The sequence below is a fragment of the Colossoma macropomum genome, unplaced genomic scaffold (genome assembly GCF_904425465.1).
Source record: "Colossoma macropomum unplaced genomic scaffold, Colossoma_macropomum, whole genome shotgun sequence".
Classification (NCBI taxonomy): Eukaryota; Metazoa; Chordata; class Actinopteri; order Characiformes; family Serrasalmidae; genus Colossoma; species Colossoma macropomum.
Window position 1 is genome coordinate 8694776 of NW_023494804.1, and position 14195 is coordinate 8708970.

Here is a 14195-nt window from a genome sequence, read left to right on the forward strand (position 1 = left end):
GTAGTTATATAGAATATGTATTAAAGGGGAATCCCACCAACTTTTCAAAATCTCTGTATGATTTTAACTTTGAAATGTAAGCAAAGTCAAATCTGAGTGGTTTGATGTGAAATAGTTAACTTTGAGAGAAACTTACTGACTCAGATTTCTTTACAGTGTTGGCGATAGGAACCATATAGCCATTATATTAATTATCCAAAACCACCATGAATCTACTTGTGTCTGCTGAGCTTATATATGTAATGCGACGGTAAAAGTTTTCTTATGGACTATTTCGCCTCTTAACACCCCTCATGCATCCCTCCACCATGAATGGAAAAAAAGACATACATTTTAGGCCAAAAGCTTCTTAAAACTATTATAAAACCATGTTTTAGACATTAGGCAGTATAATAATAATCATTTCATATAATAACTGTCTGTCAGGAAGCTTTAAAAGGCATTAAACTCTTCAGACGTCTGGTTCCATTCACCACCACTGTGAACAATTCTGACTTGGTAAGTTCCTCTAGAACGGAGTATTTCACACCAGACCACTCTGAATGACTTTGTTTACATTGACTTTGACTTTGTTAACTATTTAATTTCTAAAGAAATTTTGAAAAATTGGTGGAACTGCTTGAATACATTTTTGTTATTAGCAGTCACATCATGGCCCATGAAAAAATAAGGAAATGATCTATTTTCATCATTTACCTTTAAATCTTCGCATTATTAAATTGAATATCCAAGACCCGTCCGCAAAATAAAAGACTTTGACGAAGTAATCACTGTTAAACACTATTAAAACTAAGCTTCAAAAACAGACCGTTTGGAATTCACTCATTTTGTAATGTCACGGAAACGAACACATTTACATATATCCACCTATTCAGGCTACAGCAGTTTAGCCCTGCCCACTAATGTTGAAGTTATAAGGAGTGCTTCAGCCCGGACTGCTTTTTGAATGAGGCAGCCAATTAGAACAGAGCTCATTTACATATATCAATCTCAAAGGTGCAGTAACAAAACAGCCTATTTAATTGTTAGGGATAAAGAGAGGTTGACAAATGGTCATGTGACACTCAACGGGTACATAAATGCACACAAACATCATTAGTGCATCTCAGAGGGAAAAAAATTCAAAAAAAGGGCCTTTATGGGCCCTTTATGGGCCTTTAACTTAGTAAAAAATTGGTGGAATTCCCCTTTAAGGCTCTTTGGCTACAGTGGTGAGACTTTAAAGCATGAACAACCAGAGTCTCTTTACAAGACAACTTCTTTATGTGTGTGTGTTTGTGTTAAAGTGCATATGAGACTAGCTTTAGTGCTCAGAGAAGATAGCAATGCTTCTGAATAGCAGAGCTATTAAAGGGCCCATATACGGAAAGCTGAATTTCCCATGCTTTTTTAAAATGAAATAGTTTGAAGAGAACATTTTATAAACATATCATTCACTCCCTACTCCATACAGTTCATCTGCGGAAAAGAAGCTTCAAGAACAGACTGTCTGGAATTCGCTGTTTTTGTGATGTCACAAAAATGAGCTCATTTACACATATCCACCTATTTATCTTATATCTGTTTAGACACAGCCATTTTTGGTGCAGTTATAAGACGTGTTTCGGCCTGGATCTCTTTTTAATTAAGGCTTAATACACAGCAGCCAATTAGAAAAGAGATCATTTGCATATATCGGTCTTAAAGAAACAGTCACAAAAACAGCCTGCTTAATTCTAAGGGATAAAGAGAGGATGGTTGTGTCTACATGGATTATGACTGTTTTGGGTACATACAACCTACACAATCATTGTAACAGAATTCAGGAATTAAAATAAAACAAGAAAAATGTTGGATGAGGGCTCTTTAATAATCTTGGGGGTTTGATATCTCCAGAAATTAAATGTTGCAATGAATTCAATACAAAATAACTTAGTTCAGTCTTGTGGTATTTGTTTTCCAATACCTGTTTTAGTTTTCTCCCCAGGACACGACTTAAAGAGAATAAAACGAAAATATTGTGCGGTTCTGCTAATAAAATAGTCAATAATTTTTAATTATTTTATTATAATTCTACCAAATGATGTGGTTTGTGAGCCTCTCGAATTTGCCAATGTTCTTGTTTTGCCTGAAGCACTTGACGTGTTTGACTTTTTAAACGGCAGTTGATTTGGTTTGCAGTTTATGTGCATTGCACCAATGTTGCTGCCCCACAAGAGGGCGCCCTCGAGCTGTTTAAGAAAATCTGCGTCTAAACATAACAATACTCGCAAGCTGCAATTGCAGGGGTCCAAGCACTAATCACGTAAGCTTGAAATATTCAGGACACAGAAAAATTGGATACCTGGGCTTTGAAGGCGGAAACGTTGAAGGCAAATATGACACATTTCACACGGTTCATATGGCTTCATCTTTCAAATGATCTGAGAAAAGTTATACAAAATGTATTACAAATACATTAAATATATTGTTACAGTGTAATATTACAAAAATACAGGATGTAGGCACATTAATCTGAGCACTCTGAAATGTTAATATTGTGTTTAACAACATTTAATCCATTTAATTTATTTTACTACACAGAAATATGGACAATTCCAGAATTCATCCCTCATGACTACATAGCTTTCATGCTAGTATGAACTATGTACATTTTATTTATTATCCAAAATAACCAGTGAACCTACACATCTTCTGATTTTTATATGTAATGTTGATGATATGAAAACAGCAACAAATTTGGGGGAAAAAGGCTCTCTTTGTTTTATTAAGCCCCTGCATGTACCTCTTTACCATTTAAGCACACATTTTAGGCGCAAATATGATGTACAAGGCAGTGTATCATTGACCATTCAGCATAATTTGCTTCCTGTGGGGCAATTTTTAGAGACATTAAATACTTGACGTCTGGTTCCTATCACCACTACTGTGAACAATTCTGATTCAGAAAGTTTCTTTAAAACTGAGCAAAGAAAGGGGTGCTCAAACTTTGTATGTGACTGTATTTACATAGCACCTTTCATACATAAAAATGCAGCTTGAAGTATTTTACAGTATTATTAAATAAGCAGTAAAGCAGTGTACATAAAAGAGTGAACACAATAAAAATAGAATTAAAAGAAAATATTTTTAACACAAATACAAAGGTAAAAACAAATAGAGAAATCAAGAGAGCTTTGAATGACAAAGAAACTTCAACAAAATGGAAATACAAAAAAGGATTCTAAATGAATACAAAAGGAACAATATAAAAAGATCAACAAGACAGGGTTTTGTGCATGTTTTCTTCCTCTTTTGTGTTTTTCCAAGTTAAGCAGGACTTTATCAGCTAATGAATATGACTTAATTGTAAGGAAATTGTAAGGAAATTGTAAGGAAAAAAAAATATTTTCAGCTATTCCTGACAAATTCTAATAGACAAAAGATTTCCAAATTATAGTTTCCACTTACATGCAATAACATTCAATAAAGTGGCACATCATGATCTTGAAAACTCAATCTGATACAGTCTGTCAGACATTCTGCTTTCTATGGTGTTTACTAATTAAAAGCTTGAAAAACTAGTCATGAATGACTTCATTTACATTGTCACGATTTAATTACACATAAATTTAGTAAAAGCAGAGGAAATCCTTAAATTACATATTAATGAATCATTAAATAAATAAATGCATATTAATTTGAAAATACAATGAGTTTTTAAACAGATGTGGCCTTTACAATATGCCACATAGAAAGACTGACAAGATGAAGGCCATCTTGGATATACTATGAAAGGTAATATGAAAGGCAAGCTGATGCATGTGTTGACATAAGTCCTAATTGGTGCTAGAAACGGGTGAATGTGCAACAAATTTATTGTATTTACAAGCACGTGCCTGTGTGTGAACAGTTCTGTGGTCCTGCCAAATTTCATCATGAGTTAAACAACCATATATTTGATGAGTCACATCATATATGTACACTTCTTGTGCACTTTTGGTCAATTTTATCAGCATAAGTTACTGACTGATAGCGACCAAAGCTGTTCTGAAGTTAACCACATGGCATGCTGTAGTCTGCAACTTTTCCCTGCAGCTGATTAATAATGTTACGTAAGTGTTTCAGTTGGGAAACATTCATAATAGATAATGAAAAGAAGGTGTTGTGTATGGGCCTCTCACCTGTTTGGTTTTCCCATTTTGAGAAGGACTTGATTATAATATGACTCAGTCCAGAGAAAACATCAGGACTCCAATGGAGTTGGGATACACCACATCAAACTAATGAAGTATCTCTGGTGCACAGAAAGCAGAAAATTTGCAGTTCAATGGGACTACAGGACTGATGCTGAGAAACACTAAACTAGACAGTATTTATAACAGTGCAAGGTCTTTGTGTTTATCTAGTTCAGAAACGGTATGACTCAAGTGCAGGGCCAACATGAAATTGTGCAGTTCAAAAAGTGAGAAGAGGGCCTTGTGTGCAGTACAGAACAGGACTTTACGTGTTGGAGATGGGAAACAATGAACTAGTCCTTGTCAACAACAAGACAAGATCTTATGTGGGGTTCTTTTACTTTTTGTGTTTTCTCATGTCAAGAAGGACTTCATCAGCTAAAAATTTAACCAAAGAAAAATGTGAAACTGTGCAGTTCAGAAAAGATTTCAAGATTTGGAACTGAATTCCAAATTTAATTAAGCAGTAAGAAAAGGGTCTTGCGTGTGATTTATTGTGATGAAAGTGTATAGTGTATAGTGTATAGTAGTGAAAGTATAGATAAGGACTTGGTACTGATGGTCTTGTGTGTGGTTCTTTTCACCTTTCGTGTTTAAGGACTTGGTCATTAGCTTGTAATATGATTCAAGTGCAGAGACAGCCTGAAACCGTGCAGTTCAGGTGGGACTGGACATTGAAGAAATCTATTTGAAGAGGGTCTTCTCACTGTGAGTTGTTGTGTGCAGAATAGATGAGGACTTCAGGTGTTGAGATTGGGAAACATTGAACTAATCAGTGACAGGATCAAGGCATGGTCTTGTGTATGGTTCTTTTCCTCTTTTGTGTTTTCCCAAGTTAAGAAGGACTTTATCAGCTAATTAATATTATTCCATTGCAAGGAAAACATGAAACTGTGCAGTTCAGATAGGCGTCCCAGATTTGGAATTGAGAAACACTTAATTAAACCGTGAAAATAGGGTCCTGCGTGTGATTTGTTGTGGTGAAAATGTAGAGTATAGATTAGGCCTTGGAGTTAGGAAATACTGTACTAGTCAGTATCAAGAATAAGAAGTGGTCTTGTGTGTGGTTCTTTTGTCTTTAGTGTTTAAGGACTAGTTTGTAAAATGATTCAAGAGCAGAGACAACATGAAACTGTGCAGTTCAGGTGGGACTGGACATTAAAGAAAACTGTGAGAAGAGGGTCTTTTTACTGTTTGAGTTGTGTGCAGTACAGATGAGGACTTCAGGTATTGAGATTGGGAAACATTAAACTAGTCGCTGTCTAGAACAAGACAGGGTTTTGTGCACGTTCTTCCTATTTTGTGTTTTTCAAAGTTAAGCAGGACTTTATCGGCTAATAAAATGACTAAATTGCAAGAAAAACATGATAGACCTCCAAGATTTGGAACTGAGAAACACTCAATTAAACAATAGGAAGAGTGTGTGATTTTCTTGTGGTAAAAGTATCCTGCATAGATGAGGACTTCAGGTCTATGAGTTGGAAAATATTAAACTAGTCAGTCAAGAATAAAACAGGGTGTTGTGCAGGGTTATTTCCCTTTTTGAGTTTTCTCACAAGAAGGACTTCGTCAGTAGCTAATAATATGACTCAAAGTGTGAAAGTGTAGAGTTCAGGAGCGAGAAGAGTGGGTTGTGTGCAGCACAGATGAGGACTTAAAGTCCTGAGAGTTGGGAAAGGTCTTGACAAGGACTTTGTGGGGTTGTTTTCCTCCTTTATGTGTTTCCCAGGTTAAAAAAGACTTTATAAGCTAGTGAATATGACTCAAGTGCGAGGAAAGCGTGAACCAGTGCAGTTCAGGTGGACTCCAGGACTTGCAGTTGTAGTGAAAGAGTGGACTAGCATTAGCAGGCTGGCGGTGTGGCCTCGGAAGTCAGCGGGTCGCTGCTGGTTGGTTTGGCGCCGGTGGAGGGAGTCATTCCTGCAGCAGCGCTTCCGGTCGGCATTTTGTTCTGCCAGAGAAGGGGGGAGAGTGTCTGAGTGGATCCTTTTATCACCGCGTCAGTAGTCTTTCAGGGTTTTCGCTTTTTCTTCCCCCCCTCCGCCGCACTAAATATTCCCTGAAAATAGTTTCTTATACACACAACACTCTACAGTCCGCGCTGGCTGGAGCAGGACCGGCGAAAAGCAGCAGCGATCGCGGGGAATGTTTACCTCCCTCCAGCCTTCATGTTTGCAGTGAGAAGGAAGAAGAGCGAACCCTCCCGACCCGGATTATTGTTGTTATATTACTCGGAGGAGCTGTGAACGGAGAGGGGAGCTAGAGACACTCGTTTTTTTTGCTACCATTTCTTTCTTTCTTTTTTTCGAAAAAACAACATCAAGTCCTGAGGTAAATAACCACACCCGTTTGCTTGGTTAGATTCGGCTCCGCTGCGTGCGGCGAGCGACGTTAACGCCGGACCGTGCAGCCGAGCCTCGGCCAAACTTGCGTGTTATTCATCGCTGTTAGCTGGTTAGCATGTAGCTGCTAGCCGTTAGCCGTCGGCTCTGCCTTTTCTCCGGCGCTCCGCTGCCTGGCGTGCCGATACGCGGTGGCGGGCCGCGGGGGAGTGACCTCAGGCGAGGCCGCGGCTCCGGTTCGGTTAGCCTAGCTTAGCTGGCTGCAAGGCCAAACCGGTCATTGAAACGGAATTGGCCAGCAGATTCAGCCTTTTAGTGCGCTCGCCTTCTGTGTTTGGAGCAGCTGCCTTTGCTACAGGAGCAAGAAAAGGCCTAGATAGCTAGCTGGTTGGCTAACTAACTAGTGTTAGAACTGAATAGCTAATTTGCAGCTAAAGCTCTGTATGCGAGTCGGTGTAAACAATGTTTGTCAGACATCATCCGGCCACATAAATAATGAGCGAGTATAGCATCTTTTTTATTATTATCGTTATTTTGGTCTTGTTCTCTCGCTGGCTGACGTTAAATAAGATAATAACTGGACAGCGACAGTTAAGTGTTTGTGTCAGCTTTTACCAAAACAAGGGAAAAGTGTTCGAGTTCAGTTCACTCTGTTGAAGGCAACACAAACCGTTTCACCGTGAGAGGCATTTCTTGTCTGCCGGCCAGCCAAACACTGAGCATTTGATTCACTGGCGCAGTACATTGCTTATTATTAGCCAGAGTGTATACAAGGTCGTGGGGAGCCAAATAGAAACTAAACAGATACATAATTAAGTCGTTGTTAATTAATTTACCGAAATTTAGTTTAAAAAATTGTAGCAAAGACTACCACACCAACTGTGCCCGCTTTCTCTCTAACGTTGTTTGGCTGAATACTGAGATTTGTCAATCTCTCGTATTGTTGTGGTTCGAATGGTGAGGGGGGGAAAAGCTTCACGTAGCACAATAACATATCGATACCTCAACAACACGAAGGTTAACTGTTACTTCAGACTAGTTTCTGGTTTTAACCAAACGGAATGGATTTCGGTCTCAAGAATTTAATTCAATTTTAGGGCTCCGACATCGTTCCCAGCTCACTGAATACGGAATTAGGACTGTGAAACAGTTTCAGTTAAGCTAACATTAGCATACGATGGGATGCAAATAACATATGAGCTGTATTTAACGAACATTATATTTTCAGATGCAGATTTAACATTTCGTTTACTTTGTATGTATCTAAATTTATTCCAGCCTTATAACTTCAAAATATTCGCCTAGCTAGCTAACGTTAGCTGGCTAAATAAAGCTCGACCGTTTTTTTATTAGGCACTAGCCTTAGCTAACTAGCTAGCTGTCTTGCTAGCCAAATTGCAGTTGTGGTTTTCCAGTAAGTTGTGTCTTTATGCAAGTTAGCTAGGTATAATTACCCTTTTCTAAACCAACCGGCTAAGTTAATTCATACTGAGTGCGTTAACCTAGCTAGCTACATATTTCTTGCATAACTGAGCTAACTGATGTCTAAAATTGTTAAAGCTAGCTAACTAATCTCAGAAGTACACGGCTAAGTTAACATATTTGTGCATATTAACGATAACTAGCCGTTTCACGGGTTACTTTTCGTTTCTACCGAGTGTTAACATTTGTTTCTGTCTAATAATGTCACACAGGTATTCAGTCCAATTGTCTTATCGTTAATGTAGGTTAGTTAAGGTTAGCTAAGCTTGCTACTTCTGTAGCTTTAGCTCCTGGACAAATTCGCTGCAGCGGTTGTAAGATTGTTAATAGAAACATTTTTCTTAGGACAAACTGGAGCATCAGGTAAAAAAACAGACAATTGTATTCGCGTTGTTTTCGGATAAAAATGCTAAACAGCTTTGCACCTAACGCTAGCTTCGTGTTTTGAAGTAGCAGCAGGCTATATGAGGCTAAAGTTCACTTATTCGACAGCTTCTTGTTCGAAGTTTCCCGTTCCACCTTAAATGATGCACCAGTTACATTCTGGCGCCTCCAGAATGGTCCAGGAGCCCGCACTGTTTAAGGTGGAACGGGAAAATTCGAATAAGAAGCTGACTTCAGCTCCGTGCAGGGGGCTATTGTGCACAGTGAAGGGGGACTTGTGTTCGCTTGTTACGTTAGGTTACCTGTTAGGATTTTAGCGATGTGCAGGGTAGAACCGGAGTCCTCTCCGCTTTGCACTTTCGCTCGGTTTAAAATGAATGGCGAACTGCTTATGACTAAAAGTCGGATTTGCTGATATTAACTGCTGCCAGAAAGAAAACTTTTGGCCATTGCTTGTTGTAAACTGTCCGCTGAAAGTAATCCGCCTGAGCTAATAGCATTCGTGTCCATTCACGACGGCAGGATTAGGGGCTCATCCATTCTTCGCATTTTTTAGAGATGTCCAGCTCGTTTGACTCAATGATGCTGATCTGATTGTGCTAGCTAACATGGAAACTGAACAAGTTGGTGTTGTCAGTTTACCCGTAGACCTCCACTCTGTAAACCCTTCAGCTAGCATTTGGTGGTCTTTCTAACTTTCTGCTTATGCTTATGCCAGTTTGCGTTGGTGAAACAGCTCCACGCTGTTAGCAGCATCCTTGAGCCTCCGCTGCCTCAGTGATGTGGGAGAGTTTGGGTGTAAATATGTGTAAGCCGCTGGCTGATGTCAGGTCGTGTAGGCTCCGTCCTGCTGCCCGGGGACTGGCCTGCCTGCCTCCCTCCCTCCCCTCTCTCCCCACCATCTGATAATCCTTTGTGCGGTTCTCCCGCCCCTCTCTGACCAGCCCAGATACAGCAGGATGGGCAACGCTGCTGCTGCGGAGGTTGGGATGGGGGCGGCAGCTGTAATTTGAGATCTTCTGTTTATTTATTTGATCCCCACCCCTTAAAGGACTAGATTCATGAACGAGTGGGGTTTGACAATTGCTTTGTTTATGGGGGCTGCAGCCCTGCAGGGGACTCACCTGGGCTCAGACTGGAGCTGGGCGATATGGCAACAGTGTAATATCACAGTATGTAAAGAAGTTTTCACGATACACAGTATCTCAAGATATTGATCTGACATCTGATAAGTTTGTACATACAATGTAGTGCCAAACTTAAAAATGCTACTGTAAATTCTAAATCCAGTTCTATATATTTTACATTTCACAGACTTAACAGGCCTAATTATCCTCTCTGTTTAATCAAACCAGCAGTTAGAAAGAAGATTCTGATGGGCATGCTGTGACTTGTTGTGATATAATTTAAAATGATAACGATGTTGTTGTGTTATTGCCCAGCCCCAGCTCAGATGGTCTGGAACTGTAACTTTTCCTTATATGAGCTGCTGCTTATCAGGCAGTAGTTTGGAGCTGGAAAGTGTTGGAATGGAGTTGACATCTTTGGTCATTGTTAGAGATACTCTGACCATTTTATCCTCTAGTTAAAGGAGAATCATCATAACTGTAACTATTTTGTTTATTTATTAGTTTGTGTTAATTTAAAACTGGGATTGCGTAGTTGTCTTCGAGACGAAGTTTCACAACATACGGTAGTTTGTTGTGAAATACGCCTGCTATATTATCAAATGTAAATTGCATGTTCCACTTGTAATGCAACAGTTTGTGTGTATATGCAGATGGATCACAAAGACCTCTCATACCTTACACTCCGCATTTCAAGGTAATGTAAGTTGCGTCTCATGCTCTGGTCAAATATTTGCCCCATGCTGCTTTAACTGCTAAAGTTTTGCAGCAAATTAATTGCAGCTTGACAGTGAAATAGGGTGGGCCATGTTGTATACAGATGCTCTTTGCTATTTAATTGTTTTATTATGGCGTTGCTGAGTTTTGTGGCAGTGGAAGTTATGCAGGCAAATATTTATATTTTTTTTCATATGATTGATCCCATCAATTTATTGATTTGTTGTGTTAGATGCACAGTTAGGTTTTAGAACACCTACGTGAGGTTTTTGACCACATTTAGTTTTTGTAGGAATTCTTGCCCTTTAAAGATGTCGAGCATGCTTGTTGGAGTTTGCCAGCAACCATCCCCAGTTGTGCTAGTCCAGTTGCATGAAACAATCAGATTTTTTATGCACGTCATACTTGAAAAAGCCTGTTCTTATTTGATGGCGAACTTTGTGTGACGTGCTGTTAGCAGACTTTGGGATTGTGTTGTAAATACATGTTCAGCTTTGGAAACCATTAGTAGTTTATCAACTTTGTATGTGCCGGTTATTTAAGTTTTCTTTTTCCCTATGGGGATGTTTTTGGCCTGAGGAGTTGAAGAGTCAATTTGAAATGCCTGCCTGTCTTAACCCATGACTTAATCTTACTCTTCTACGTATTTTGTGCTTGAAGTACTTTTCGGTTCCCTTTTCTTTGGCTGAGTGATCAATGTGAATGTCTGTGTTTTGGTGCAGCCGGAATTTTTTAGCCGTTGTCAATGACACTGTAGCCTGCATTGGGTTGATGTTGTAGATATTGCAAATAAGCAACTAGTGTTTGTAACTCCCACCCGCCAAAACTGCTGTTGAGCTCCCTGCATCACGAAGGCTGTAGGCCAGAACATTAGCCAGTATTGCTCCCTTTCGTTGTGCATTCATGTGGTTATGCATCCCTGATTTCTCCTATTTTGTGTGACGATAACCGTATATTTAAGCTCTTTGGACTAGATAGTAGGAATACTTTGCTGATAGCAAGATAAACATGGCTTTACATGCTTTGAATACTAATACTCAATCACCCTTAAAAGCAGAGATATTTGAAGCAGTTTTCAGCTGTCCATTTAATAGAAGGTATGCTTCAATTTTCATAACTGTTTTAGTTCACACTTATTATGGTAGGCATGTGCATTATATCTGTGCATAAGTGAACTTTAACAAAATTAGAGCTAAAGAATTTTGGATAACTACTAATTGATATTGTGACCGCAACTTCCTTTTTTCTTTTGGGCAGGCAAACCAGCTTGAACCCTGAACATAGGGTGCCAGACTGCTGCTTGGTTGTGGTTGTGTTGTACACAGCACATGGCTGTTGGTTTGCTTCTGAAGCTCTGTTATGTTAAATTTCCTAACTTAAAACCTAAGACAGCATTGTTGATAATCTAGGCTGTAATAGAACTTGCAGCTCTTGCAATTTGAAAATTGCATTCTTTCAAATTGTGATTTTGATATAAAACAATTAATCTTTGAACCCTAACAAAGACCCGGTCAAATAACAGAGTACCTCTATCCAGTGTTGTAGACCATTAAAATTAAAGTTTCCTCAAATGTGGCGATCTTGTTGGTGTGGTAGTAGCAGAGTAGCTCTTGTGCTGTACTAAATGTGTGTGGAGGAGACTTTATTTTTACTGATATAGCGGTAAAAAACATGTGATTGTAAATTTGTAACAGTAAACACATCTGCTGTTTGTGCTGACAAGTTTTAAACTTGCAGTAAAACTGTTTAATTAAAAAAGGAGAATAAAGTGCTCATATTCCTATCCGAAGAATTTACTTAATGGAACTGAGTCGGAGGCAGTGTGGGTTGAACATATGGCAGTACTTGGATAAGGATTGCTGTACCTAAACAATAATTTTGATGATTTGTCAAACTTCTTGTTGCCCCATAGAATACCAGTCTCTTATTGCGAATGTTTCACTGAGCATTTTTTTTTATTGTCTGTTAATTTAAAGTGCTCTGACTTCTTGATTTCTTTCTGAGGTGTTTCTGCTCTGTTGGTGATGTGGTTTGCTGTCAGAAGCTGTAATTTATTTATTATTTTCAATGTATTAACATTTACTTTTCTACCTAAAGGCCTTTGCTAATGAAATTTATTTTATGCTACAATTTTTGTGGCTCCAAAAACTAAATTTGTCCCAAAAACTACTGAGTTTAACAAAAAAAGAGTGATTGTAGGTCCTCTTTGTTTAAATTAATTCAGAGATGTTTGAAAGAGAGATTGTTTGAGAAGAGTGTGAGTATAATCAATAAGTAGCAAACAAGGTATAACATTTGTTGCCTAAAGGTTAAATTTGTTGTCTTTGCTCATGTTTATCAAGTGTTTTATTTATTTATTTTTTCTCTGTTCTTGCAGCAGAAGGGAGATGTGAAGGCTGGTTGGAGAGCAGAGACTTTGAGCATCCTGTGCATCGACACGACCCCCCACCCCCATCTTCAGCATGAATGGGGATATGCCTCATGTTCCCATTACCACTCTTGCTGGGATTGCTAGCCTCACTGACTGTACGTAAAGCACATCCACACACACACCTGCTCAGATATATCAGACTATTAGTGGTTATTGGAGAAAAGCTTTCCTTTCACTTGTTGGCTTCTTGGCACTAATCAAACCACATGAGAAACACTTTAGAAAAGGTACTTATAGAGACGGCATATCGAGCCGATATCAGCAGGAAAAGCTGGATCGGTTATTGGAAGGGGAAAAAAGAAGCTGAGCCAATCTAGGCTAAATCACTCATTCACACTGTGTGATGTGATGTTAGCTGTGTAGTTCTTTCTGTGGGGTAGTAGAGTGTTTGAGTAGTGTGAGCATGATAGCCTACTTTTAGACGCTCATCTTAAGTGAAGTGCTTCAATTAAAAGCAGCTCATTTTAAAGCTTAGGTTTTTAACCCCCATAAGCCCAAGCATGGAGTTTGTTGACATTTTTTTTTTTTCCTTTTTTAAACTGTTTAAGAAATTTATGATTATAAAAAGCATTGAGTTTTTGCAACCATGGGTTTTAAAGGTTACTGCAGTGTTCTGTTATTTTAACAAAGTTTAATTTATGTTTAATATTAGTGAGTCTATAGCACACAAAGATGTGAGTTTATATCTAAACAATAAATCAATATTTTCACTGTAATTTGAATTTGTATGGTGTAAATAGAAAAGCCTGCACGAAACCCTGACGTTCTCTGGATTCGCTGCCACATAATACGTGATCTAGCTTATAGAAGGTTTTATAATTTCCTGACAAACTGGATAAGGTGTTTTTGTTTGAAAGTAGTTGTAAATCTGTGTGGCAAGATCAGAGTTGGGCCCTTGACTATATTTGAGAAAAGGGGCTGTTGTGTGAATAACTATAAAACCAAAACAGTTTGAGCAGCCATGGAAACAAAAAAGTCTGCTGCATGGAACTATTTCACAGTATCTGTGAGGGACATTAGATAAGCGATTTATAATCCCTGTTCCTGCCAAGTATCTAGAGGGTGCAACACTCAGTAACTTCTGAAAATGACATCCTGCTCAATACGGGAAATTCAGCAGAGCAACAGAAGCAGAAAAGAAGGTCCTTTGAGTGGGTTAACGCCAAGTGTTTTTTTAATGATGAAAAATTTCACAAATGACTGTACCAAAGGGCAGATTAGAACTAAAAATAAATTTACGTTTATTGCTGTGAATGGCCAGTCATTATCTATTGTGGTGAATGTCGGATTTCATAGTGCAAACTTTACCCTAAATATTGTAATAATTTTACTAAATTTGAACTGTGTAAAATAATTTTTGTCCTATTGAAAGCAGATTTTATCAATGATAAAAGCGTATTTTCTTTGTTATTGTAGTTTTTGTGTTTAGTATGTTTATTCAAAAGTATAAAGCATAAAATGGCAAATTAAAAAAAAAAAGTTTCAGTTTTTGTTTTTTCAGCCAGGTGTGTCTTGA

At 38.5% G+C, this 14195-nt stretch overlaps 1 protein-coding gene across 1 annotated transcript in view; it reads left to right on the forward strand.

Moving 5' to 3' along the window:
* The first annotated feature begins 6130 nt into the window (after nucleotides 1-6130).
* Nucleotides 6131-14195, forward strand: part of LOC118824375 (nipped-B-like protein) — a 32456-nt gene continuing 24391 nt past the window's right edge. Inside the window, 2 exon segments of the mRNA XM_036594479.1 lie at nucleotides 6131-6527; nucleotides 12626-12774. Coding sequence (XP_036450372.1) covers nucleotides 12711-12774 — 64 coding nt within the window. The 5' untranslated portion in view covers nucleotides 6131-6527; nucleotides 12626-12710.